Below are 27861 nucleotides of genomic sequence, written 5' to 3'. Positions count from 1 at the left end.
TAACATGGCGGCTGTGCAAACAGCAGGATATTGTGTGTTTTTTTTAATTCTCAACGTGAGCCGGCCCCTCCCCCGACACACAGAGCACTCATGGTGGCGAATAGTAATTCACTCCGCCGTCACTCGGTTCTTTCTGTGTTGAAGGAGACACACGTGGGCAATGTTTCATGCAGAAATGTCAGAAAATGCAGTTTTCAGCCTCTTAATTATGGAGATATTTAAAAAGAGCTGCAACCATTGGTTGACTAATCTTTTCGTTAATAACCAACTGTTTTTAGTCATTTTTCATGCAAAAAAATGGAGGTTTTTCTGTTTTCTATCATTTTTAAAGTGAATATATTTTGGATTTAAGACAAAAAGACGTTTCAAATACTTCATCTTTGACTTTGAGAAACTGGGATTTTTCACTATTTTCTGACCAAACGATTAATCAAGAAAGTAAATCGATAATAAATAATCGTAGCGTCAGTAGCAGCATATTATATTTATATATATATTTAAACAGTATTGTCAGTATTTTGTGTAGCAAAGAAGAAAAGTAATTCACTCCGCTGTAACTCCAGCTTCTGTCTTCTGTCTGACTTTTACCTGAATGTCGCTCTTTGTGCCTTGAGCGAGCCTCTGCTCAGATAAATGGACGCGGCTGCTTCAGCTCCATCAGCCCAATCATTTCCCATCAGCCACTGCTGCAACAGTTTCCTGCGTCGGCGTCCTAAGAGATGCACTTTCATTTTTAGGGAACAGGTCGATGCTACAAGAGTCGAAGGAAAGAAGCTTGATTTTTGTTTCTCAAAATAAACGCACCCCGGCTCTGCTTCCTGCTCGGTTCATGTTTGTGGAGCTTCACAAAGTAAAACGAGTGGATTGTATACGACTCTAGGGTATAAAAAGGTGCGTTTGCATGTTTTTAATGCAGTTAAAAGTAGATAAAATGGCTTTTTTAGAGTGAATTTTATTGGTCTGTTTGATAGAAGAAGTCTGATCAAAGCCGAAAGAAGAAAAGTTTACTTTAAAACACCTTCAGAGTCTAATCGTCACGATAACACAACACCGTCTGCTGTTAAAGCTTGACCATTAATTACTCCGGACTGTCCTACTTACTTATTTTTAGAGGCGTGCTGTTGCCTCTGGGGCTCCATTTAGATTTGATTTGTTGAAGTCTGTAATCTTCAGTTCATCAACGTTTAACTATGTCACGATGTGGAAGTTAAAAATACGAGAAGAGAAAGATTACCGAGGGGAAGTTTAAAGTAAAAATGAACGTCCTTCCTCCTTTTCGTATGTTTCAGAGGTTTCCAGTGTGACTTTTCAGGAGGTCAAAGCAAATTTATTTATAATAAGATAATTAAATCAACATATTCTTCCATCATCATTATGTAATATACAGTATTTAACCCTGACACGGTAATAAAAGTGTCTTTTTTCCCCCCCGAAGCTGCTCTCAGAGAGGTTGTCAGTCAGAAGCAGAGTGGTGATGGATGCTGATGCGTTTCACAGCTACGTGACAGACCGGGCTCCTACGCGAGGACCCATTTTGCAGCGTTTTTTTAGCCCGTGGCTTCGGGTAATTGAGAAATATTAGTTACAGCTCCGTGAAGGCCTGCACCCCCCCCGCGGCCATGCACACAGTACAGTACGTCCTGTTTCTGCTCTAATGCGCCTCGTCCAGTGTTGTCCCACAAGGAGACGCCATGTTTCTGATGAGTCTGCCTAGTTTAAACTTGATGTATTTTAATATCTTCTTCTATCATTCTGCTCCTCTGGTTGTATAGAAGTCTATGAGAAAATGACTCTACTTCTCTCTTGATTTATTACCTCAGTAAACATTGTAAACATGAGTTTATGGTCTCAATCTCTAGTTTCAAATCTTACTCAACACATGACTTTATGTTTCATGTAATGAGTGATGTCACTTTTCTGATGTTTGGAGCGTTAAAGAAATCGTTCTGATTAATTTAAATATCAGCAAAAAATTTAAACGGGTTTGTGAAATTTAATAATATATATTAGTGTAGAATTGGATATCTTTGAGTTTTGGACTGGACAAGCTCATTTTTAATGTTTTTGATTTCATAGACCCAACAACTAATCAAGAACATATTCTGTCGGCTCACTTTGACTTCCTGCAGTCTCTGTTGGTTTCTTTCTGCGTTAAAAAGCACAATATGTCATTTTCTGACGCTATGAGGTCTCCAGATCAGAGGTTTGTTGACGTGGTGAAGCAGCGTGGCATCATGGGAGTTCAGGAGGTTTTTTACCAGAGATCCATACCATTAAAACAAACAAACCCGCTGATTAAAACACTAAATAAAAGCAGCTTCACGTTAAAAATCGGTGTTTCTCCGACGCTAACGTTAGCTTGTTTCTCCGATAATTTAAGATCCAGACGTCGGAGGGCTGAAACCCTTCATCCAGTTAAAAAACCACCAAGATCTAAAGAGTGTGATGTCAAAATGTGTCATAAAACTTCGTTTATGATCAGCTGCTGGCCAACAACCACAACGCTAACGCTGCACAAACGCACCGTTACCTTGATAACCACGAATTAAATAAAAGTTAGAAAATTGTTGAAACATTTTGGATAACGTAAGAACACAACTCAACAAAATACACCTCAGTCTAGTCGTTTTTAGACATTTCTACTGCGGAAAAGTACCACCTTATACCTTTAACATTTATTTAACTAGATGTTTATTAGGTTGCCATATCGAACCAGTGAAGCTGTGAATGTGTCACTTTTTATTCTTTTTAATGGACTCGTGCTCTAATTTCCTCTGCAGTAATGAATGAGCTGAAGGAGTCCAGTTTGGACGCTTTTCACCTCCTTCTGAGAATTCAAGAGCTCGATGGATGTGTGGCGCTCTGATGATCTGACCGCCGGTTAAAGCCCTCCATCTTGTCCTGGTAAAAGGGTCGGGTGAAGAAGAGAAGGGTGAGGGGGGGGTAGATAGATGGTGTGGTTGTGGAGAGCAAAAGGCTGACGGGGGAGAAAAATCTCTTTCATGGAGGGATTAGCTTTTTTAATTAATGCTATTAATATTTTTCATTGGACCAATGAGGAAGATGTGGCTCTGCTGTCCCAGAAAAGGGATGAAGATGGAGGGATGAGGATGGAGGGGTGCAGTGTGGAGGAGGAGATGGATGGATGGATGGAGGGATGCGGTGAGCAGGGGAGGAGGAGGAGGAGGAGGAGGAGGATGGAGGGATGATATTTGTAGTAGTCTGACAGGTGGTCCGTGAACCATATATCTTGATTAAGGGCTAATGAAAAAATGGACGCGTTTGCTCGTGACCTCTTTTATTGCTTTAATTTGTTTGGAGTTCGCGGGACCTTTTCTCCAGAGACGAGGAAGCTTTTTAAGGATCATTCATCGTCATTGTGCAGCAGCAACGGTTGCACAACTAAATGTAGTTGTAGCTCATTTAAAACACAGGAAAAAACTAAAACATTCATTCATGCATTCATGTCGTGTTGATTACAAACTCCGAGTCTCATTCATTCTAAAACACTGCAGGTGAGCGATACACCTGTGCGATGTTGAGACTGCAAAAGTGCTTTAGGTGGTGAAGGTTTATCTGTTTGAGAAACACGGTAACAAAGGGTAGAAATGAATTTACAAATGGTGGTTTTGTGAGTCACTCATGTGTTTCTTGTCTTTCAGTTGGCGTCAACATGTTCTACATCTGCATCATAGTCTACCTGTACGGAGACATGGCCATCTACGCTGCAGCTGTGCCGATATCACTGATGGAAGTCGCCTGGTAAGACTCGTAAACGTCTCATTCACACGTTTAATACCAAATTCTCCTTTTAAGAACATTTGCTACTTTTCCGTTCGGGCACGTTTGGCGCACAGCCGTCTTCATCTCTTCGGCTCGTTGGTCCTTTTGTGACCTTCTGAACTTCAGATTCAGACAATAAAGCTTCTCTGACGGAGGCCTTCAGGCCCGCCGACCTCTTACCGGAGCTCCTGGCGTCTCTAGTCGTGTCCACTTGCTTCCAGACACATTTTTATTGCTCGTCCGTTGGCCGGACCGAATGAGAATAATGTATTTCAGGTAGTTTGAGGCTTCAGATCCTGGACCACAGAACATAACCATCCCTCCTTCTTTAGGGTTGTTCTACTGAGATGATGTCAGAGCAGTTGTGAGAAGAATACGTGTGCGATGTTGAGCTGTGTTTTCCTTCTTCTTGTGCAGTGGAAACCACTCCTGCAGCGCTGGAAGTGTGAAGTACAACGACACGGATCCGTGCTGGGGCTCCGTGACCAGGAAAGACGCGTACCGGGTGTTTCTGGTGAGTCCCGACAGAACGTTTGTGAAAACACACTTTTAGTTACCTGCTGCCTCCTCGTTTTTAAAGGTGGAGTCAGCGATTCTGGAGGAAAAATGTGTTGATATTTGAACCCAAACAAAAAGCCTTTTGGATAAGAATCGCTGACTGCAGCTCAAGTCCTCAGAACTGGAGCTCCGTGTTGCTGCTGGGCTTTAAAAGACATTTTAGTGACAATTGCATGTGACAAATAAGGCTTTTTAGGGGGTCTCAAGCGTCAATCAAGACCTCCCGTATTTTGCACATTGCTTCCGGGTCATTCCACAGACCCGAGCCCTGATCCAGGACTATATACTACTTTATATCTCGAGGTCCTCTGATGTTCCAGTCACAGATCCACTCATGAGATTTTGGTTAAAGAAGGTTAAAGAATACTTTTACAAAGACGAAGTTGACAGCTTCTCCTGCTGGTTTCTCTCAAGGGATTCAGGGGTGAACGTGTTCTTTTGACTCAAACAGTTCATGTCTACGGATGTTTTTTTTAAATGTGCAAAGCCGAGCCTTCCTCTCTGTCCTCCGAGTCCCTCCCTCTCTCAAACTGTCCCCCGGACTCTCCCACCGCTGCAGCCGACAGGAAGTGTGTGTCCTTGAAGTCTTAAGTGAGCCAAACCCTGATTGTGTTTCACTTGAGCTTTAACTTTGCTCAGCGACAGTGATGGACGTGCTGATCTCCTCCTGCCGCCTCCCTCACGGCTTCCTGTCCTTTTCTACATTTTTAATAGAATGAGCGGACCAATAAATGGACTTTCCCCCTTTACCTCCTAACGGGATAATCCTCTCACTGTATGTAAGCAAAATGAAATAATGCTGATTTGTAATCTCCGCTCAATTTGTTTACACTTGCATTTCTGCAGATTAATTTCCAGTTTCATCACGACTGCTCAGGGAAATAGATATGTAACACTGAAGAATATATATATATATATATATATATATATATATATATATATATAATATAGAGGGATGCACTATAGATATACTCAGCGTATCGTAGTTCTATTTTTCCTTAATTTAAAATCTGAAACTTCTCTGTGTGACGTTGATTAAACTAATTCTTCAATGAGCAACATGAGGCTGTAATTACAACATTTATTCTTAACTCCAAATAGAGACATTTATACACCAACGATTTATTTATTTGGAGGACGTTTTTCATGCTTAATTATTATTATTATTATGAGCACATCTCTGGTAAACACAAGAGTTAACGTGGTGCTTTTGGTCTGTGGTGGTACATTGTATTTCAGCTTGTCATGTAACAGTGTTCCTGCTGTAGGATGACTTGTGTTGTGTTACTCTTTGTTCACCGTTCTGCTTGTCTGCAAGAGATTTAACGTCAGTCTTTATAGATCTTTGTAAAACAAGTTATTTCAGCCATGTTTCAAAATCACTGCCCGAACAAAAGAAAAAGTGGAAACTTCATGGATCCGCTTTTAGAGAAAGTTGACTTCTCGTTTTCTAATCAACCAAAAGTCTCTTCAATCACTTGGACTAATAGTCTGCTTTCCATCCATTAATCCATTCATCTCAACGGATTCTGCACACGGATACATTCAGTCTCGTAATGTTTGGTATTTTAGTTTTTTGGATCCAGAAGCGACGGTGAGATCTTATAATTAACTGATTTCGACAATCTGGATGCAGAAGAAGACTTCTTCTTGAGCGAGACTTTGTTCAGACAGCTGAACGATACCGGAACAATTCTGAAAAACTCATCAATCACTTCCACACAAAAACATGAGAAAATATGGTCCAGGTTTAAAAATACCAATGTTTCCTTTTAACGTTAACGTTAAATGAGGTCCACAGACATTACGTCATCACACGGAGACATCTTGATTTAAAAGCTCGGCTGCAGCCTCGGACGATTGCTGAAGAAGTTTTGTTTATTTCATCATGCCCCATATTTTCATCCTGTAAATCGTCTTTTCTTTCTTCCGCTGGTCGACCTTTCCTTCAATAAATGAAAAAAGTAATTGAGCTGTGATGAAACATTCAGGCGGCCCGTGAGCGTCCGGTACAGAGATAAAGATTCTCTCCTCCGGCCTGGAGACAGGACTCTGAAAGATGAGTCTAAATAATTGACTTGTTTCTCATCAGCTGTTCTCTACCCCGGTGGAGAGATCGATCAAGAACCTGCTCACCCACAATGCACCTGGGCTGCTTTTTGTATTCTCAGTGTTTGTAAATCTAAAGTAGACAAATGGAGATTCTTAGTATTCTCAATTAAATACAGTTTATGTAGAAATACCAAAGGCCCTTTATTAAGGAGCAGTTTCTCTCTTTGAAAAACTCAACTTTTTCTACATTTAAGCATTTTGTCGTCATTTTTATATTCTGTTGTTTTCATTTTCTTCTCACGTCGACAGATAAGTAAATAGATGCCACTTTAGTACCAAATAATTCTACTTGATCCTGGAGACGTTACTGCAGCAGTAACAGTTTGAGAGTTTAGAAAATGAGGAGAGATTAAAGAGCAGCCTGATTATGTTGTTGGTCTAAAGAGCTTTAATCCCTTTGTGATTAGAGACAGTCAGTGTAAAGTTTAATCTACTTTTCTAATTTCTTTAAAGAAACACTTCACTCTCAAAATGACCATTTCTTCCCCATGTTACAGTGAATTCTTAAATACAAAAAACAAACAAAAGCAGAGAAAAGTCTTAATGAATGGAAGTAGATGGAGGCCTGAATTTAACAGCAAAACATCCGTTTTACAAACTCACTCAACTCTTGCAGAATAATAAAGACTCATCTATCTCGTCTCACTAATGCTCACTACCTCCTTACTATTTAAAAATAATACAAATTCGGACTCAAGCGAAGTAGTGAGAATACGAGACTTGTATTATTCTGCAAGAGTTGTGTGAGAGTTTATAAATTAAATGTTGCCTCCATTTACTTCCATTCATCAAGGATTTTTCTCAGTTTTTTGTTTTCTTCGCCAGAAAAACGTAAGTTTTCTTAAAGAATTAAAGGAAGCTCTGGGTGAGTCATTGAAACTCATTGTTGGGGTGAATTATTAACAGCCTGGAGGTTCTTCATTGACCACATTCATCGGTGTCTCTTAGAGTCTCTTATTATTATTTGTAATCTTCTCTTTGTGTTTTTTATTCAACCCGTTGCGGACCGTTGTTGTTGTCTACGGATTGCCTGACCCTTCGTTTCCCACTTCAACACCCGGAGGGCTCGTTTGAATTTAGTGTGTCTTCAGGCGTCTCACTTTTCTTTTTTTTCTTTTAGCTCCACACCTCGGGCTCCTTTCCTTCACCGAGTGTCAGTCACATCAGCTCAGTGTCAGTCATGACATTGACACTCGGCCTATAGGGGAAACCAGAGTGTGTGTGTGTGTGTGTGTGTGTGTGTGTGTGTGTGTGTGTGTGTGTGTGTGTGTGTTTCCGTTTCCACAGAGTTAAATTCTGCATCACCTGGAAGGGGAAATTAGATATTGTTGTAGAAAGTTCAATTCATTAGCACATCCACAAGTGACCCATAGACTAAAGCATACACTTGTTAGGAAGTTAAAACGGGTCATAATTATTTTATATTGCTGTGAAAACATTTCCTTAAAACAAGTTTATTTCTTCAAGTTTCTTGCCAAAAAACTATTTTATTTTAAATTTGATTATTACGCATCTAAACGTTAAATTTTACCTTTGCACAGTATTATGTTTTTACTGATTAGAACCTGAACGTACCACAGTGTTAATCAATAGCACCTCCCGTTAACGTAGTAGCTCTTTGCAGGACTGTGCTGCTAACCGGCTGCTAACGTTAACTAGCTCGCCTGCCGATTTCAACTCAGACTTGTGGTTCACAATGGGACGTTTTGGTCGTCGCCATCTTGGCTTTTTGCAGCCAGTGAACAGGAAGTGACCATATTTGGACTGAGGAGGAGTGACGTAGAGACGCCGTATACGTCTCTGGTAGAGACCTGTCAATCACCGTGTAGCTCCGCCCCTAAAGCATCCCCTGCTTTATGGTCTGTTTGACTCTAAATGGACCATCATTTACTAAATGAACATCGTGCTGTATTGAAGAAGACTTGAAACTAGAGATTGAGACCATAAACTCATGTTTACAATGTTTACTGAGGTAATAAATCAAGAGAGAAGTAGTCATTTTCTCATAGACTTCTATACAACCAGAGGAGTCGCCCCCTGGTGGACACTAGAGAGAATGCAGCTTTAACACATGAAGCGTTGGATTCACTTGTCAGTGAGTAAAATAAATGAATAAAAATAAATCAATATTGTGGCCGGCCACAGATATGTTAATGTTTATGAAACCCTGCAGTATTGTTTTGCTCTGTTTCACTTCAGCTTCCAAAGGCCACAAACCTCCACATGAGGAAGTTTTAATGCACATCAAACTCTCGTTATAGTGGCCGTTGTCATTTTCATAAAGACATCGGTGCTGAATCCACAAAGAGACTAATTACTCGGTGATAATGGACCCGAAGCAGCCCCCGGTTGATACGTCATGAGGTCACATCTCTGACTCAATCAGTATTGACTTTACACCTTCAGCAGTGGACGCGTCACGTCGGCCACTTTTCCTCCTCCGAGCTTCAGAAAGCTCTTAAGAACCGGCCGTGATTTTTTTTTTTTGCTGTTGCGGCTGATTGATTCTCGTGTTTGCTGCCCGAGCGGACCTGGCCGGAAAGGCTTTTCTCCACATATCTGCCATATTTGTTGGCTTTCGTGGGGTGTGAAAATAAAAACAGGGAGATGATGGAGGAACGTTGCGTAACGGAGTGCTGGGTGTTGATCCTTGGCCCCCTTTTGATTGAAAAGATTAACAGTGCTGTCCTTATGGGTGTTAGTTCATCTCCAGCACAGATTCCTGAGACCTCATTTAAACTTGCCCGTCCTTGATTGTCCCCTGCTAAAGTTTTCTTTTTGAATCTCACCGCGGGGGGGCTTTTTGTGTCACAGTGGTCAGCCAAGCAGCGGTCGGTGTCCTCCGCCCTGCAGTACCATTTTTAAATGGCTGATTTATTTGTTCTCCCAGCATGTGGGAAAAGTGATGGAAAATCAATGCGGCGCATGAGCTCAAAGACACGTTTGTGCTTGCACCGCATTGTTCACTCTGCTCATCTTCATGCAGATGTTTCAGTTATAATGCGTTTCAATCGAGCCAAAACGCCGCCTCGCGTATTGAGAGTAGAGTTGATTTGAAGTGCAGGTGAAGTTGTTGCTCGTCCCCTACGAGTTCAGAAACGACCCGCCCTGCCACTTCTCCTCGACGCCGAGCTGATTGATTCATTAACCGGCTAATAAAGATTTATTGCGAGAGGAATCTCGGCGTCCTTGATGGCCGTTGAAGGCCTCCTGCCATCTTTTCACCGCAGTGTTTTAACCTGTTTCACATTAAAGGAGCAAATGCTGAACCACGACCACCTTTGTATCAGTAAAAACATTGTTTTCATACTTTAATAATGCTCTGATATGATTACATTTTGGAGGCGCGTTTAAACTGCTTTCTGTTGTGACATTTGTGACATTTGCTCTTTCTTTGTTGTGCAACAGATTATTTGAACTGGGCACCAAAGGGAACTCAAAGTTGGATCTCGTACCATCAACTCAAATCATAATATCACCGGACTTACCGAGTTAATTGCAGCGATCTGGGTGCAACAAAATTCAAGGCAAGAAACACAAAGTAGTAGTTTATCCAGGTTATGCTTTCTCCCCCTTACATGATGCTGTCATCCTGCAGATTTCCCCACTGAAGAACCAACAAAGGATGATTTTAGCTTACATTTAGAAAGAAAGCGGGATGAAAAACAACAACATCTTGTGTCCACATATCGACTTTTTCTGTCAGAGAAGCTTCGCTCTATTATCTATTTGTGCTACTCTATATTTGTTTTTGCACCATGAGCACCAACCGGAGGCTTCGTACCGCTCGATCTCTCTCCTCATTGGGAACAATTAAAAAAATGGCACTCAGAAAAAGGCGCTTTGTGGACACCGGCCTTGTATTCAGTCTTCACAGATGAGACCGTTTACCTCCAGATGATACTAATAATACGTCCTTAAGCTGTGAACTGTGGCTCCTCTCGGGATATTTCACATAACTGTCCAGTGAGGAGGTGGAGCTGCAGGGAGACGACAGTACAGATGGTTTAATGGAGATTATCACAGCAGGAAGAAGTGTTGAAGCTGCTATCCACACGGGTGGGGAGGGGGTCCACTCATACAACAGCAGGAAGCTGTAAGGGGGGGGGGGGGGCAGTTATCAAGGAGGCGCAGAGGCCTCTGTGGATCTTTAGTTGCCCCGTGTTGTTGCAGCCAGATATCAAGTGAATGATTCATTATGAGGACTTGTTTGTATTAGATAAGATGTGCTCGTACATCATGCTTTTATGAAGTGTGTGTGTGTGATTTCTCTAGTCTGTTAATAGGAGCATGTTATATCAATGACCTCAGGATGAATATCAGAAACACCTCGTTTTATAACAAACTGCAGCCTCTGAAATGATCCTACAGTTGAATCGACCACCTTATGAACATCATAACCTTCATGTTGTTTAGTGCAGCTTTAGTTTTAGCTGGATGTTAAACTGTTGATGCATTTATTCACTGTGATCTCACACAATGTGTCGTCACACAAGGGTTTGTATGATAGCTTGGGATAAGTTACTCCTCATTCTTCGTACGTTTTCCTACAAAATGCAGCAACACGTCAATTTACGCTCATTAAATGAATTACATGCATTCAAATTGTTATTTGATTGTACTGTTCTGTGTCCACCTGTCAAACACGTACGTTTTGTGACTATGGTTCCACGTGACACAGTTGTTTGTGAGGCTTTTCTCCTTGGATGGTAAAATAAAGTGAAGATGCTTCATTGGTCCACGTTACTGCTTTAAATACGTCCTTCCATTGTGATTTAGCTCTTTTTGGGGGGGGGGGGGGGTGAGCGAGAGCACGGAGGAGAAGACAAATCACAAAGTGTGAAACTGGTGATCTGGTACAAGGACGTGTCCTAGTGATGTAACCGTCTCGCTCGCTGAAGCCAAATGAAATGTACAGCAGCTTCATAACAGCAGCTGTCCACACTAACCTCGAGCTCATTACGTGTTGGTGGGTTATTATGGTGTTGAGTTGGTGAATAAAATATCCAACTGTTGTCTTCTTCAATAACGTCTCGATGTATCGCAATTTTCCAACCTATTGAAAGCCAAAAGTGACATTAAATGTCTCTATTTTCACACGTTTAGTTATTTGTTTAAAAAGCAGTGATAACCGTGCGTTTCAGCTGGATCATAGATTCAAACTCTGTTTCAGAACAACATTGTGATAATCTTAGACACTAGACCTCAGTATTTAACTTTGGCCTTGAACCCGGATCTTTGAATTGCAAAACACAGATTGAGACCACTAGGCTGTCACTAGACCCACACACCGTTTGATGAAGAGGAGTATTCACTTGATAAGGAATAATGGAAAGTGGCATTAAAACAAATTTTAATTGTATTTACACTGTATTTCATTTTGAAAAAAGATGAATTGTTACCTCTTTATCCTTTTGTTGATGCAAACATTTAATACATCCATTAAATATGTAGGTGCGATGTCTTTGCAGCGTTTCAGGTGAAAATAGAAGCTTTAATGTCACTCTTGGCTTTCCGTACCGACGTCCTCTCTGTTGCTTCATCCTTTATTTCTGAAGGTTCATCATCAGTGTAATTTGGGAGGAAAGTGTCCTGTAATGTGATGCAGCTCCCTCCTCCTCCTCCGTCTCTCTTTACAGTAGTCGAGGTTATCGTCCTATTAAACCACACAAATGATCGTTTCCCGTCTCCTCCCTTAGATTCGTCCCAAAGCCCGTCATAAATCCTCCCTGTGTTGCTCATCATTTCTACCGAGGTAGGGTGTGTAATCGTTTCCTTCTTTGAGGAACAGAACTGCACATTATTCAAAGTCACAACGTCTGCAGCAAATAGCTCCTCAGTGTTTCCTTTGACACGTTACTGTCCGTGAATACGTGTTTCTAAATACAGCTGTAAGGACATATTATTAAGCAAAGTAGTAATTATGAGTTTGCCAATTATTTGGTCTGTGAATCATGAATGTGTAATACTGTCAACAGTCCTCCAGTTTTAGTTATTAAATAATAGTTTGAAAGTCAATTAGTTTATATTTTATCTGTTTTTAGACTTTTTGATTTAGTTTAGTTTTAGTTGGTGTCAGAGTGCGTTTGCTAGTATATATTTAGTAGAGATATATTAGAATGAAATTCATTTAAATTCATTTTTATTTCATTTTTGTGACTTTTTCAACCAGGCAACATTGTTTGTTTAGTTTATTTCTTTTTTAAAGGTTTTGTCTTTTATTTATTTTCTGTTTACGACAACATTCTTTAAGCATGTTGTCGTTTTAATTTCAGTTACGATGATAACACTGCTGCAACCCATCTGCACTCAAGCAGGCTGCTAAAAGTTCACAAATATAAGTATCGCAAACATGCTCCATCTTCACAGAACAGAGGTTACTATGTGTAACCGCCTTTTCTCAGTTGTCGTCTTTCTTCCTTATCTTTAGCTTAATTCTCATTCTGAGCTTGCAAACAAGATCAACGAGGTAATTCTAAAAGGTGAGAGCTCTCTGATAAAAGACATTTTATTGTTATTAAAGCCATTAAAACACACTAATCACCTGTTAAATCACGCTCTAGACGACCAACACGTGATTAACGTTTGAACTCGAGCTCTTGACTCAAACAGTCGAGCCGACGCGTTGGTTCTGTTATTGCACACTGACAGTGACGGGGATTAGAAACACTCCAGTCTGCCCTCACTAAAGTTAAATGCACTCTAAAGGAATGTTATCCACTGTTCTGTTTTTAACATCGTGGCCTCAGTCAGACCTGAACCCCCCAAAAAGAACCTGCCAGCCTTTGTTTCGTTCTCATCACATCTTTTATTCTCGGTTTGAAATGTGCCGGTCGGTCCCACACGACGGTACGTTCTCCTTGCATCTCTGCACCGTCTTTATCCTTCCTTTGGTCCGAGTTGTCTTCCTTCCCCTCATTAGGAGTCCCGTCTTTAATCGCGTGGAGACGTGGAGGTCTCCGGGGCCACGCAGTGTTCCTAATTAACAGCACAGGCTTCTGCGTTGGATGTGTTTCAAATGAGATGAAAGAGGCTTTGAGAGTTTGTCCGTAGATGTTCTGAAATTCATTTCAAATGAGTTTATTCTCATACTGTGTGTATTATTGCCATTTTACTATTATTGTTAATATTACTTTCCATATCCCGACCACTGGTACTATGCTGTGTAGTCCGGTAGACGTGCTGTTCATTCTGGTGTTAAATGTAAATTATGGTATTTTGAACGGCCAAGGTGAGGTATTATTTTATATTTTTGAATACTTGTGCCGATACGATACCTGAATTTTTAACAGTAATTCCATAACTGTCCTTTTTATATTATTTTATATCTTTGTTTGTTGTTGTAATTCTCATTTTAGCCACAAGAGGCTTAAGTGCACCACTCCATGTTTTAAATAAGACTGTTTTCTTCTAGGTGAGTTTTTAATCTCGTAACATAAGGTACGTAGATGGTATGTTTTAGGTACTGAAGTCTAGAGAGAGAATATTAAATATTCATTCTTATGCGTGTGAGTTGAATTTATGTAGCTGGGTGACCCAGAGGGGTGGGAAGCAGCTGCCATCAGAGATGGATGGAGAGGCTTCTGCTGGCAGCAGATAAGCCTCAGTCGTACAGTCCCATCTCATAAAACACATAAATATTCAGACACATTCACAGAAAATTAGCATAACATCGACCCCGAACAACTCGTTAATAATATTTATAATTGAGTTTTTTCTTCTTCTTCAAACTCAAGTTTTACTCGTCAGCTGTAGATTCTTTTCTACGTTTTTTTTCCTGAGTCAGCATAACTCTCATTCCAGCTTTGCCAGCCGAACACTTGTCACTCACTTTGATGTGCTGTCGAAGCTTTGAAACGACACCTGCACTGATTTGTAAAATCTACTAAAAGAAACTGAAGGAATCGCAGCCAATGCTGCCGGAGAAGCTTCTTTATTTCCAAGATGTGAAAATCTGTCTGTTGACTTTGACTTTCCTGCTCTGTGGTGTGTCGTAACACAGAAACCCAAATATGGTCCTAAAAGAAATTAGATTCTTGGAATCTAATTAGATTATATCAAATCTTTCCGACGGTCCCTGAACGCTTCCGGAAAAAAAGAAGCCAAAACGAAGCTTAAAATTGTGATAATTCATCAAAAACGTTTTATTCTACATGTTCTCATTTAACGTCTTTGACTTTAACCAGATTCTGTCAAAAACAATAAATTCTGAGCTCATCAGTGAAACTATGAAGTCGTGATTGATTCACCGGAGACCAACAGTCACGTGACAACAAATCAGAGGAACGTTCTCTAACATTGGTAACACACAATGTTGGATATATAGATTACATAATTATCAAAGAAATTCAACTTAATTTAGATTTATTTCTTAACTTATTCTGCACTGAAGGGGGCTTCAAAGTAAACAGTTTGGGGATCATTGGTATCAGCAATATAACGCACCACGACGTGCCAATTATCAGGAATGAAAGGACTTAGTGGAGACGATTCTTAATAACAGACTTATTGATTTATTGTCACTTTGTGAACAAAACTACCTTTGATGCTGCTAAACGTTGCCGTTCATACGCAACATAAACTCTCCCGCGTGGTGTTTTGTCCTAATGAAGAACGTACGTTTGTGTTGCTTTTAGATAACTAAATCCTTTTATTCGTCATTTCTTTTATATATCTATGCTAATTATGTCTTATGATGGAGATGTTTTTTCGGTGATTAATGAGGCTGAAGGTAGGACTCTCTTTCATCCTGACAAACGTAGAGTTCCAATATGGTTTTAACTGCCTCCGAGCCCCCACACACACACACACACACCACCTCCTCCAAAATCATGTTCATCTTCGTCCTGCCTGCTGCCTGTGTGTTCAGTGAATCAGTTGACTTGTTATTGCTATCATAAGAGCGTGTGTGTGTGTGTGTGTGTGTATCTGTCGGGCTTTTATGGCCTATTTTATGCCGTTTTTTTATTCCATACCAGTACGGTCAGGTTTCCCCTAAAGTCTTTCATCATGCATGTCACAACCGAGGCAATGAATTGCCCGTAGTGTCCAATATTCCTGTGTGTCGTGTATGCGATAGAGTTGAGCGTCATGCACGTTTGTGCATCATTAAGATGAAATATTATCTGTGAATCAAAGTAATCTGTCTTATTTTTGCTTTGATTCTCACACATGTGCTGTGTGCATAGAGAGCCGTTTGAATGTGCTGATCTGTTGATTAGTTTCAATCAGTCCTTCTGTAAAGCAAAGCAGATTGTAGATGTGCACGAGGAACGTGAGTTATATCTTCATTTCTGACAAACGGCCTTTCGCACGTTCAAGGTCTCAACTCAAGGTCTTAATTAAAGGTAAATGATGCATGAAGTTGTAGAGCTCTTGAGTTATTGCAGGTTTTTTCAGGAAGCAGCAGAGATCTGTTTCAACTGTACGTCTGTGTTTTGTGAAATCCAGCTCGGAATGAGTCACAGCCGGCCATTTAAAACCGTCTCGTTAATTACAGAAAGATAGATGAGTGAAAACGTGATGTCATGAATACAAATAATCAAACTTTTATGAAATATAACATTAAGCTTCCGGGGATTTATTGACAAAGGCACCCGTCGTCATTCCAGGATAATAAGGTGAGATGCTTCTGTGACGCTGATCGATTCCTCACATGATAACGTTCACTGCGTTCAATAATCAGGTCAACACTGTGTGTGTGTGTGTGTGTGTGTGTGTGTGTGTGTGTGTGTGTGTGTGTGTGTGTGTGTGTGTGTGTGTGTGTGTGTGTGTGTGTGTGTGTGTGTGTGTGTGTGTGTGTGTGTGTGTGTGTGTGTGTGTGGATCTAGAGGAAACAACTCAATCAGTCTCAAACAGGTGGAGAACAATCTAACGGTTAGTTTGTCCTGATCATCGGCTTCATAACTTCCCTCGATGAGCAGGATATTTACTCTAAAGTTGTATTCTCTCTCTTTCTTCACAATAATAACAAAGGAACAAGTGGACGAATGACGACTCTCAGTTCCACTGTTTTCTAGTTTGCAATCTGTTTGGAATAAAGATTAACATCAGAAACAAATGGCTGGGGATCTTGGGACTGAAGGGATTGTGAATCCTAATCCTTGCTCTTGTGTTATTGTGTGTGTGTGTGTGTGTGTGTGTGTGTGTGTGTGTGTGTGGGGGGGGGGGATTATCAGGGTCCAGGCTGGTGCACCGCATGGACCCACCAGGACACTTATGATCCCCACCGTGACCTCGTGGACTTTTTAACCATTAACCTTCTCACCAAACTGAGCGCTGATTTCACAAAGATCTCCAGCTCGTATGGCTCTCTGGGAGATCTAAAATAGAGCAACAGTGACGCGAGGACATCTGTGCCGTCGTGGTATTTGGCTGACCCCCCCACACGGTAAAAGATGCCGATTAATTACTTAAATAGGGGGTTGACTTTTATAGCCCAACTGTGATGGATAGAAAAGCCCAAACGCAAAAAAACGTGGCTCAGGAGAAATGCTCACATATGCGGCGATTAACGGGACCGGTGGATTGAGTGACGCAACGCAAATGCCAATTAAATGCTTTCCCCGTCCTCTCTGGACTCTCTCATCCGCACAAATCCAAAACACTGGGTCCTCGTAGACTTTGAACGTGATTGACAGCTACAGCTTGGGGTTTGCCAGTTGGTGGCGGGTTTTTCCACCGTTATTGAGATCATTCACCATATCTAAACCCCGTTAATCTCCTATTCCCAAGTTATGACTTTGCAGCATCACAGGCTGCGCTGGGAAAGTTGTAGAAAAGTGGTGTTTTGTTACTTTTTTCCTCTTCATAGACAGAGAAGCTGACAGGAAGTTAGAGGAAAGAGATGTTGTACCCGGCTGGACCAGAACCAGAGTTCTTGCGGTTGGTGTCTTAAACATTTTTAGTCCCGTTTTGCAACCTTTTTGTAAATAATCTAGCTGAAAACGAGGCTCTCCTTCTGAAACACTACGCTCCACATTCACACCTGGAAGCTGCCGAGTTCAAACATCCAACATGCAACTTAAACTAAAAGGAAAAACTAATTAATTGTTCCGTCTTATTTTCTTTTTTGTACTTTTGTTCCTCAATAAAGCCAAAGTGTCTTTGATCCGATGACCTGATTCATTGATGGAATAATAGCATAGTTGCTGGACATCTTTTAGAAGGCTTTATGTTTAGTTTAATGAAATGTTTTGTGGCATGTCTCACACGTTGCGTCACTCTGTGAAAGTCCAATCATACCATCAATTGTTTATTTGTACTTTTTATTGGTTCCAATTCAAACAGTTTGAATGAAGGTCCTGAAATTGGGGTTAAAAATCACCACCGAATGTCAAATTGGACCGATTGAGACATTTTTGACTGTTATGCTTTCTGCAAAGGACTGCAGGTTAAACAAGAATCTTAGTTTTGTTGTCTTTGTTTGCTGATGCACCTTCAGTCTGTAACAGGACAGATCTCCACCTTTGCGGTTCCTTGTCCGCTGAAAGTCTTCTCTCATTCGGAGGACGATTCTTAAGAATGTCTTTTGTTGTCAAACGGTAAACGCTGATAGTAGATGAGTGTGCTGCTCCGGAGGAGCAAAAACAACAACCATCAGCTTGCTGAAGACGAGGGAACGGAGAGGAAGGTGTCCGGCCACAATTGATTCACGCCACTTTTCTCCTGACACAATCTGTTTTTGTTTATTGAGACATTTATTAAACCGGGCGTGAAACGTAAGCAGTTTCTGTCGCAAGGAAGCAAAAAAAAAAAACAAAGTAGGAAAAAAAATGAAATCTGTGCGTCGGCCTTGAGAGCGAGAGTGAGATGAAATTGCTACAACAGCGTGATCAAAGTATTAAATGAATAAATGCATCGGAACCAAGTGTCATTCAATCTGTCCACGTTATGAGATTCTAGTTATATTCATATCTGGATCAGCTGTTTTATTTCTGCTGCTCATGCTGCAGCACAGATACTGGTCCTAAAGCCTCTGTGTGTTGTATTAATGTGAATACATCTGTTTGAAACCATCGAGCAAAGTTAGCTACATATTTAGTTAAAGGATCTCTTTTCTGGACGTTTGCATATATCTGTATGCAGCTTCATTTTTATATATTTGGCTCATAAATGTGTCAAATCATTAAGTGCAAAACAAATACACATTTTATTGCAGCAGCACATATAACCAATCAGTTAAAGCGCTCAGAAAATACCTGACACTAAACATTTATTCTAATTAGCTGACTCGGGGTTACATTACCTGCACTGGGTTTGGGCCTGTCAATCACAGTAAGCCCCGCCCTAAAGCATCCCCTGCTTTATGGTCTGTTTGACTGTAAATGGACCATCATGTACTAAATGAACATCATGCTGTATTGAAGAAGACTTGAAACTAGAGATTGAGACCATGAACTCATGTTTACAACGTTTACTGAGGTAATAAATCATGAGAGAAGTAGAGTCATTTTCTCATAGACTTCTATACAACCAGAGGAGTCGCCCCCTGGTGGACACTAGAGAGAATGCAGCTTTAAGACACTTCCCGTATCGGCTTCACTCAGCAGAACCGGAGGTTGCCGGACTAAATGCTGGCACCTAAAGGCGCCCTAATACTGCTTGGATATAAAGGTTTCTCTAATAAAATTTTCAAATTTCATTTCAAATTTTCCATTTCAAATAGAGGCCACTGTTTGAGGATAAATAGTATGCATCATGAAGTTCACCTCGTTTTAGCTTTAGTTGTCTAATCTGGATCCACTTTTGGCTGCCTCCTGCTACGCCCCTCACGACCGTAACATACTGAGAGTGCAAAGCTTTTTTTTTTTTAAGGTGGAATGGTGACGTGTGATCTCCTGGTGGTGACCATACCAGTCTTTCTTTCTGCTAACCCCCCCCCCCTGTCCGATGTGGGAGTACATGCTTCCTCTGATGTTTAGTTTATGCCCCTTATTTGCCAAGTTAATGGACTATCTTGATGGTTTTTACGTTTTAGTCCATTAACTTCATTTACACATAGCTCGAGTGCCAGTACACCACGGTTTTAGAAATCAGCATAAAAGGGAAGGTTAGCTTTGAAAGATGGTGGTCAGTACGGGTGTTTGCAAGATAGTTATTCAGACAAAACACACAATTGTTGGAATGTAAAAGAGAAATTATGATGAGGATTTTAAGAGTCACTCTATGATAAAATGTAGTCTTTTATTCTTGTGTGAAACTTCTATCTGCTCCTGTTCAGCTCCCCATTTCTCACTTAACACAACTTGACTTGTGGCAGCATGCAGACCGATCCATCGAGGCGGCTGTGGGGAGATAAATCTCTTCCCTGTGATGGATGTTTCTCCCCTGTTGCTCTTTGATCGTGAGAGACAGTTCCTGGTAGGTGATAGTAAAAAAATAAATAAAAAGAACAGCTGGACATGATCTGAAATGTTTGGACCTTTAGCCACCAGAATACGTACTACACATGCCACATGTGTCTTTGTTGGAGATCTGATCGTAGCTTTCTCTCTGAAGAAGGTGTTGCGGTTTATTTCTTTGGATTCTTGTGCAGCTCTTGATGCAGTTGAGCAGTCCAGTGTCCTCAGGCCATTGGTGGGTATTGGTGGGGAGGGGGGAGGGGGGGGGGCACAGACTTGATTCATGAGTGGTTCAGAATCTGTTCATCAGCCGTGAACCCTCAGGGATGTTTCTATCTCTGCCACACCAGGCTGGATGTTGACCCGACATTAACATCCGTCCATTTGAGCTGATGTACGGATGTTAAGAGCTTCAGAAATAGACTCTTAGAGCTTGTTGACCAGTTGAGATCCTCCTTATCCGAAAGAAGTCTAAAGAGCTTTTGTACGTGCTGCGGAAGATCCAGTTCTCTCCGCAAGACGACAAGCATACAACGTTTAAAATGCTCGTTTTCTCAATAGATCTTGGATCGATTGTTGACATTGTAGCCGCTCCATCAACGTTCAAAATAACGTCATATAGGCGTAAATACGGCAGCGTCGCTATCGTATCGTATCGCGTTTCAACAGGCGGTCAAGCCGGCCGTCGCTCGTATCTCTTCGTCAAACTAGCCAATGCTACGACTGTAGTGCCCCCATACACCAACATTTATGGTAAATGCATTTTAAAATAAGGTGTTAACAAAGTGTCTATACAAAATGCATATATGGAAATAAGATTAATTGGATTATATTCACCAGAAGTATAAAACATGTCAGCTGTGTCCCTTATGACTTTAAAAGAAAATACCTCTAAATTGTGATCTTTGATTTTTGGGTTGCTGGATTCTTGACAATAACTGATATATTTGATGACTACTTACATGCTGAAAGTCAAACATGTTGTTCTGTATCAATTTAGAAATGTTTGAAAGTAAAAGTCCCTAAAACTGATCGCTTAAAGATGGATTTGTGTTGAAGAAAAGTCATATCGGGAGTTAAGCATATTGTCCCAGCCCTAACTGTTAAGGAAAAGTTGTCCTTTACAAATAATGACTGGATGGATTAAAATGAGGGTTTTGTAAATACACACTTCCATTGTCCTCACACTCATTGCCTGCTACTAAAATTCAGCTTGTATATTGTTTCAGGTCAAGAAAAATATCAAAAGGAACCCAAACGCTAATTATAACATTTGCTCCAACGGTAGAAGTCACATGTATTCCTCAATGAACTATTATTATCACGCATGAAATGTATGTTTGAAACTTGAATAAATCTTAATTTGGTCCCAGGTTGAAGTCGTTGCTGTAGTTTACGTTACGAGAACAGACTGTGCAGAACCATCGGGGTCTGAAACTCTTCATTTCACTTCCTGCCTTCAGACCCGTCTCTCCTCATGATGCTTCCTTCATCACCGAAGCCGTTTGCAGATTTATGCTTCTGGCTCGGCTCGAGCTTTGGCTGCACTTTTGCCGAGAAGACAGCTGGTAATACTTCAATATATAGACACACCGGTATCATCAGTATTCAGCAGAATGAAAGGCTACGATCACCCCCCCACAGATCCTCCAGATGTTCACCTGTACATCTGGAAGTAATAACAGACTCTCGCTGTGTCTGATACCGCTCCCTTTGTTCCCTCGTTTATTAGTTCAAACATAATAAACTCTGAGTGGAGCTGTTGGATACTTCAGATACTTTTAAACTATTGTTTTGTGTCTTAAGATATTATAATTATTTGATAGCAATCCCTGTGACTCCTGACTCACTGTATGTTTACTTAGTACAATATATATGTAATGAATATGTCTCACAGTAATGATGCTAACATGCTGGTGTTTAGCAGGTATCATGTTTACCATGTTCACCGAAACATAACCGTAGTTATGAGTTTAGGCTCAGTAGAATAAAACCTCTTTGTATTATGTATTCCCGTGGCTATGACGTTCAGGGTTTGATTGATGATTAGTTTATTACAGATTTTAATGCTTGCACTTAATAATTGCTACAAATATTTTTAGCAATTAAAAAATATATATTTTTCATAGAAGTAGGGAACTCCCTTTGGAAGCACAAATCCTAAGATATAGTTCAGTATGTTTTATCCTACATGACTCTGACCAGATGCGTTACATTAACCCTCATTGCTATTTTCTTATATTCTTTACACTGAAAACATTTGCACACTCCTCTTCGTCTTAAACGCTGTTCATATATTTTCATGTGTTTATTTTGACTGATTCTCTCCGACCAATCAGCGGTCTGCAATTCTAGTATAGGTCGGCTTGGAACCTCGACCAAGGTGATAACGGAAGTGTGTTAAAGCTGCATTCTCTCTAGTGTCCACCAGGGGGCGACTCCTCTGGTTGTATAGAAGTCTATGAGAAAATGACTCTACTTCTCTCTTGATTTATTACCTCAGTAAACATTGTAAACATGAGTTTATGGTCTCAATCTCTAGTTTCAAGTCTTCTTCAATACAGCATGATGTTCATTTAGTAAATGATGGTCCATTTAGAGTCAAACAGACCATAAAGCAGGGGATGCTTTAGGGGCGGGGCTACACGGTGATTGACAGGTCTCTACCAGAGACGTATATGGCGTCTCTACGTCGCTCCTCCTCAGTCCAGATATGGTCACTTCCTGTTCACTGGTTGCAAAAAAGCCAAGATGGCGATGGCCAAATCGGCCAACTCAAGGCTTCAAAACATCAGTCCACAAACCAACGGGAGACGTCACGATGACTACGTCCACTTCTTATACACAGTCTGTGTCCTGTAATGTTGCAAATGAAAAAACACCCCAAAAAGTGAGTTGAGTGGAGCCGATTAGTAGAAAAGCAGCTTTATTCTGTAAGTGTTTGTCTGCATGGATCCCTGTTTGAAACCCTCAGATGAAATGGAACACGAGTGACTTCCCCTGAGATCACATGTCACTCAAAGTGTGCAGTCAGACCTGAGAGTGTCAGACGACGAGGAGGAGGAGGAGGAGGAAGAGAGAGGAAGTAGGAGGAGGAAGGGGAGACAGGAGAGACAGGAGGAGGAGGAAAGAGGAGGAGAAGGAGGAACTGATGGAATTGGACTACAGTAGCTGAGCCGCTGCCTCTGATTGCAGCTCTTGATAAAGAAAAGTATCTGAGAGGCAATCAGAGAGGATTCAGCGGTGGATCGACCTGTTTATCTCCTTCATCTTTCTGAGGGCTGATGGGATTTTTGAAAAGCAGACGCGTCTCCGCTGGCGTTTCAAAAATTACACGCTGGATGAAGTGAAGACTATTAAAAATTAACAAAAAGTGGGATAATGCCACAGTGGTGAAGCCGAGGGGGGTTTCTTTCCAACTTAATGGTTGTTGTTCATCCTTTAACGTGTAAAAAAAGTCTTTGAATTACTCGTTTTAAATGTTTTAAAAGGTACTCAAAGACACTTAATATGGTAAAAACGGAAACAATAAATCTATATTAATATAAAACTGAGAAAAACAGAAGATTCTCACATTAAAGAAGCTGAAACTACACACAACTTAAAGGATTAATTGATGATTAAAGTTATTTTCTCACTGATTAATAAACTGTTTCAGCTCATGTAACACAACCACAATAATAAATACGTTTCTTTACAGTTTCAGAAACGTTTGATTGAACATGAGAAGCATCTCAAAGGGAGGATTGCACAACGTTCATCATACTGTGTCCTGTAAATCAAACATTGACGTCGTGGGCGACATGTTGCCGCTGCTGCCTCGGCTCTGTGACGATGACTCTGATGAACTCTTCCTCTCTGTCTCCTCCTGCAGTGCGTCTTCACTCTTCTTCTGGGTCCTTTCGCCTTCTTCAACGCCCAGAAGACCAAATACCTCCAGATTCTCACCTCACTCATGCGCTGGATTGGTAAGAATGAACTAATCCGACTACTCGCTGTATGTTTGACATTTTGATATTTATTTACCCCGAAGGACATTATTGTGCCAGAGTTTGATCAAAGATTACAACAAAATAAACGAATATAAACAAAAGAAGAAGAATTATTATGTAAGAAGTCATACTGACTATTGCAAAATAGAATAAGAATAGAATAAGGATAGAATAAGGATAAGGTAAGTAAAGAACGTAACGTCAGAGACTAATAGAGACTAAAATAGGAAATGAACATTGAGCATGATACTGAGTGATATTGAAAAGTAGTAAAAAGTTATATTGCACGTAGTATAATAAAAATAATGAACATGAAATTATTATTGTAGGAAGTGTCCGAGGATTTAGCTGTCCTTCCTTCCTTCCTTCCTTCCTTCCTTCCTTCCCTTTCACGATGTCCCTTTGGTTTCTTTCTGTCTCCTCCTTTTCTCCCAACGTATATTTCCATTTTCTCCTCCTCGTCTTCCTAACCCCTCCTTTCTCATCTTTGTTCCCTCCTCGTCTTCCTCCCTCCCTCCCTCCTCATCTTCCTCCCTCCCTTCTTATCTTCCTCCCTCCCGCCTCGTCTTCCTCCTCCCTCCTCCTCCTCCCTCCCCGTGTGGCTGCCGTGCTCAGGTCTGTCCATCATGGTTTCGGTCCTGCTCTCTGTCTTTGATTCTCATCTCCTCTCATTCCTCAGGCCTGACATGGCTCTGACAGCCCATCCCAAGCTTGATTGGACCGTCACTCACAGGGCGGCGGTCGAAAAAAAATAAATAAGCCGCCCGTGCCGGAGCCCCGCTGTTAAAATCACAACGCCACTGAATCACGCCGCTAGCTAGCACGTTTAAACGGCACACAAACACAGCAGCATCCGCACACACTGTCCACTGAGCGGAGGGCGAAGGAGCACAGAGGTTACCGAGCTGCTCCTTCACTCCTCTTCCTCGGTCTTCACCTTCCAGTGAGCTGCTGCAGAGTTCTCTTACAACGCTGATCGATAACCCAACAGCTAAAACATTTTTGACTTTAAAAGTTTTTAAAGCCAAATGAGTTTCAGTTTTGACGAAAGCCAGAGAACAACATGGTGGTGCATTTAGCAGCCAGTGAACCCAAAAGAAAAGAGCCTCGAGCATCTCACAAACTTCTCTTCTGTTGTCGAGTGGGAAGGATTTATCTGCCTCTTCTAGTAGGATCGTCGTTTGTCACTAATGTCTGAATTAATAACTTTGCAGAATAACAAGCAGCAGAAAATCTGAGCGTGAAATCAGTAAGTCCTGCTCTCTAGATGAAAAATACGTTTTTCAACCTTTCAATCTCAGAAAAATCCAGGTACAATCCTACAAACTGTAAAATTACTTCCAAAAACATTTTGTTTAATGTAAATACATGAAGATTTACAGATTCTGACAGAAAGTTCACTGATAAATCTGAGGCGGGGATGAGGACGATCAACACAATTAAGGAAAAGCACCCAAATAGCCGACCGTCAGAACCAATCAGAGTTATCCTCTGACTCCGCGCTGAGCTCCTGCTGTGTAAAGACAGTCTGAGCTGTAGATTGCTTGTTGTTTTTTAAAAAGAGCTGCTTCTATATTACTCTGTTAAACGTCTCTTTTCAGACATGTTTTGTTTTGACAGCTACACGGTGTTTCCTGTGATCTAAAGCGATGTTCTGCTCTCATAAGCGCTGTAACGCGCTGCAGCAACATGGCTCCCTCAGTGCTGCCCCGTTTACACGCCGATGCCTTTCAGATCAAACCTTTGCAGGTATTTTATTGCAGCTTGAAATAACATAAAAAAACTCCACTCTTCTGCTGCAGGCTTTTTAAGTTTGTCTTTCCACTAAATGACTTTAAGCTGATCACAGCCGCTGTTCTCCAGATTAAGAAAACTGTAAACTACATTTTTGTGTTTCTGGGTCTGTGGAGCTGTTTTATTTTGAAATCCTCTGCAGACATAAGACCCCTCCGACCCTCCTGCCCTTTACTCTCCACTTCCTGTGTACCCTGAGCTGCCCTGTGAGGCGGCGTGTCGTGTTTGGATGTCGGGGTGTTGGCAGCTGGCCGGTGTGTCAGGTCCCTGCCCCCTCGGCTCTGGCCTTGTCACCATCGTTGCCACTCAGCTGTAGTCACCTTCTCGTCCAGCGAGTCCTGTTTTTTAACACCAAACATGAGCGATGGTGTGTGGCCGCGCTGCCTCTAACAGGCTGGGGTTGTGGATGGAGTAGCCATGAGCCCGGTGTCGGTGCGACAACCTTCAACCCACCTTTCTTTTTTTTCCTCGACGTGTCACTTTAATTGTTCCGACATGAAAATGGAAAGTGGTGCAAAGGGCCGAGTTTGGGCTCAGACCATCTGCACCGGCCGAGAGTCAGCAGGTCGTGAAGGAGTCTCCAAATTATCTGTTTAGTTTTTCTGTATATTGTCCGTTTTGTGTTGGTTTATTTGTGTCGCTCAGGACAAAAATAATTCCAATGAAAGTCAATTAGAATCATTATTCACGGTGGTTACAGGAGTTAAACTAATCCACGTGCAAGTAATAAATACTACAGACGTAGTATTAAATATAACAAAAGGAACACTTATGAACCTGGACACCACGGTTTTGTTGTTGTGGTTTTGTTGCCTAAACCTATAACGTACGTAGTTATTTTAAGCTCAACTATGATGTTGTTCTAAACCGAACTACGTGGTTTTGATGCCTTAAAGCTAACGTACGTTTTGTTGTATAAAGCTAACGTACGTTTTGTTGCCTAAACTTAACGTACGTTCTGTTGTATAAAGCTAACGTACGTTTTGTTGTATAAAGCTAACGTACGTTTTGTTGCCTAAACTTAACGTACGTTCTGTTGTATAAAGCTAACATACGTTTTGTTGCCTAAACTTAATGTACGTTTTGTTGCCTAAAGCTAACGTGCGTTCTGTTGTATAAAGCTAACGTACGTTTTGTTGCCTAAACTTAACGTACGTTTTGTTGCCTAAAGCTAACGTACGTTCTGTTGTATAAAGCTAACGTACGTTTTGTTGCCTAAACTTAATGTACGTTTTGTTGCCTAAAGCTAACGTACGTTCTGTTGTATAAAGCTAACGTACGTTTTGTTGCCTAAACTTAATGTACGTTTTGTTGCCTAAAGCTAACGTGCGTTCTGTTGTATAAAGCTAACGTACGTTTTGTTGCCTAAACTTAACGTACGTTCTGTTGTATAAAGCTAACGTACGTTTTGTTGCCTAAAGCTAACGTACGTTCTGTTGTATAAAGCTAACGTACGTTTTGTTGCCTAAACTTAATGTACGTTTTGTTGCCTAAAGCTAACGTGCATTCTGTTGTATAAAGCTAACGTACGTTTTGTTGCCTAAACTTAACGTACGTTCTGTTGTATAAAGCTAACGTACGTTTTGTTGCCTAAAGCTAACGTACGTTTTGTTGCCTAAACTTAACGTACGTTTTGTTGCCTAAACTTAACGTACGTTTTGTTGCCTAAACTTAACGTACGTTTTGTTGCCTAAACTTAATGTACGTTCTGTTGTATAAAGCTAACGTACGTTTTGTTGCCTAAACTTAACGTACGTTTTGTTGCCTAAACTTAACGTACGTTCTGTTGTATAAACTTAATGTACGTTTTGTTGCCTAAAGCTAACGTGCGTTAGTATTTTTAGCCCAACCATAATGTTTTTCTTAAACCTGACTAGGTGGCTTTGTTGTTGTAGTTTTGTTACCTAAACCTAACGACATGGTTTTGTTTTCAGGGGTTAAGACGCCGGACCCTGAACTTTCGGGAGGGTTCACATCGATACCGTGGTATTGATCCGTCGATACTCACAAGCTTATCATTTGATATCGATTCCTTTAAAACAAATGTCACAAACATGTGAGGCTGCATCACATCCACATGTTGTCACAACTTTTTTTTTTTTTAATTCCGCTGTTTCTTTCACGGCGTAAAAATGCCTTAAAAAATACATTGAAAAAATGTATTAAATGAATAAATGAACCTATTAATATACATAGAACAAGCCCCTCTTCACATATTCTCCCTCATATATCTATATGTGGACCAGATACACTGAAGGACTCATTCATCCATCATTCAC

General features: G+C 40.9%; 1 protein-coding gene across 1 annotated transcript in view; it reads left to right on the top strand.

Moving 5' to 3' along the window:
* tmem104 (transmembrane protein 104) overlaps positions 1–27861 on the top strand; it is a 47742-nt gene that overhangs the window by 6703 nt on the left and 13178 nt on the right. The window contains exons 7-9 of the mRNA XM_079177013.1: positions 3663–3762; positions 4201–4297; positions 23671–23764. Coding sequence (XP_079033139.1) covers positions 3663–3762; positions 4201–4297; positions 23671–23764 — 291 coding nt within the window. The remainder of the gene's footprint in view (positions 1–3662; positions 3763–4200; positions 4298–23670; positions 23765–27861) is intronic.

The sequence above is a fragment of the Pholis gunnellus genome (assembly GCF_910591455.1).
Source record: "Pholis gunnellus genome assembly, chromosome: 17".
NCBI lineage: Eukaryota > Metazoa > Chordata > Actinopteri > Perciformes > Pholidae > Pholis > Pholis gunnellus.
The sequence above is the reverse complement of the archived record's forward strand: the minus strand, read 5'-3'. Positions and strand labels throughout refer to the sequence as shown.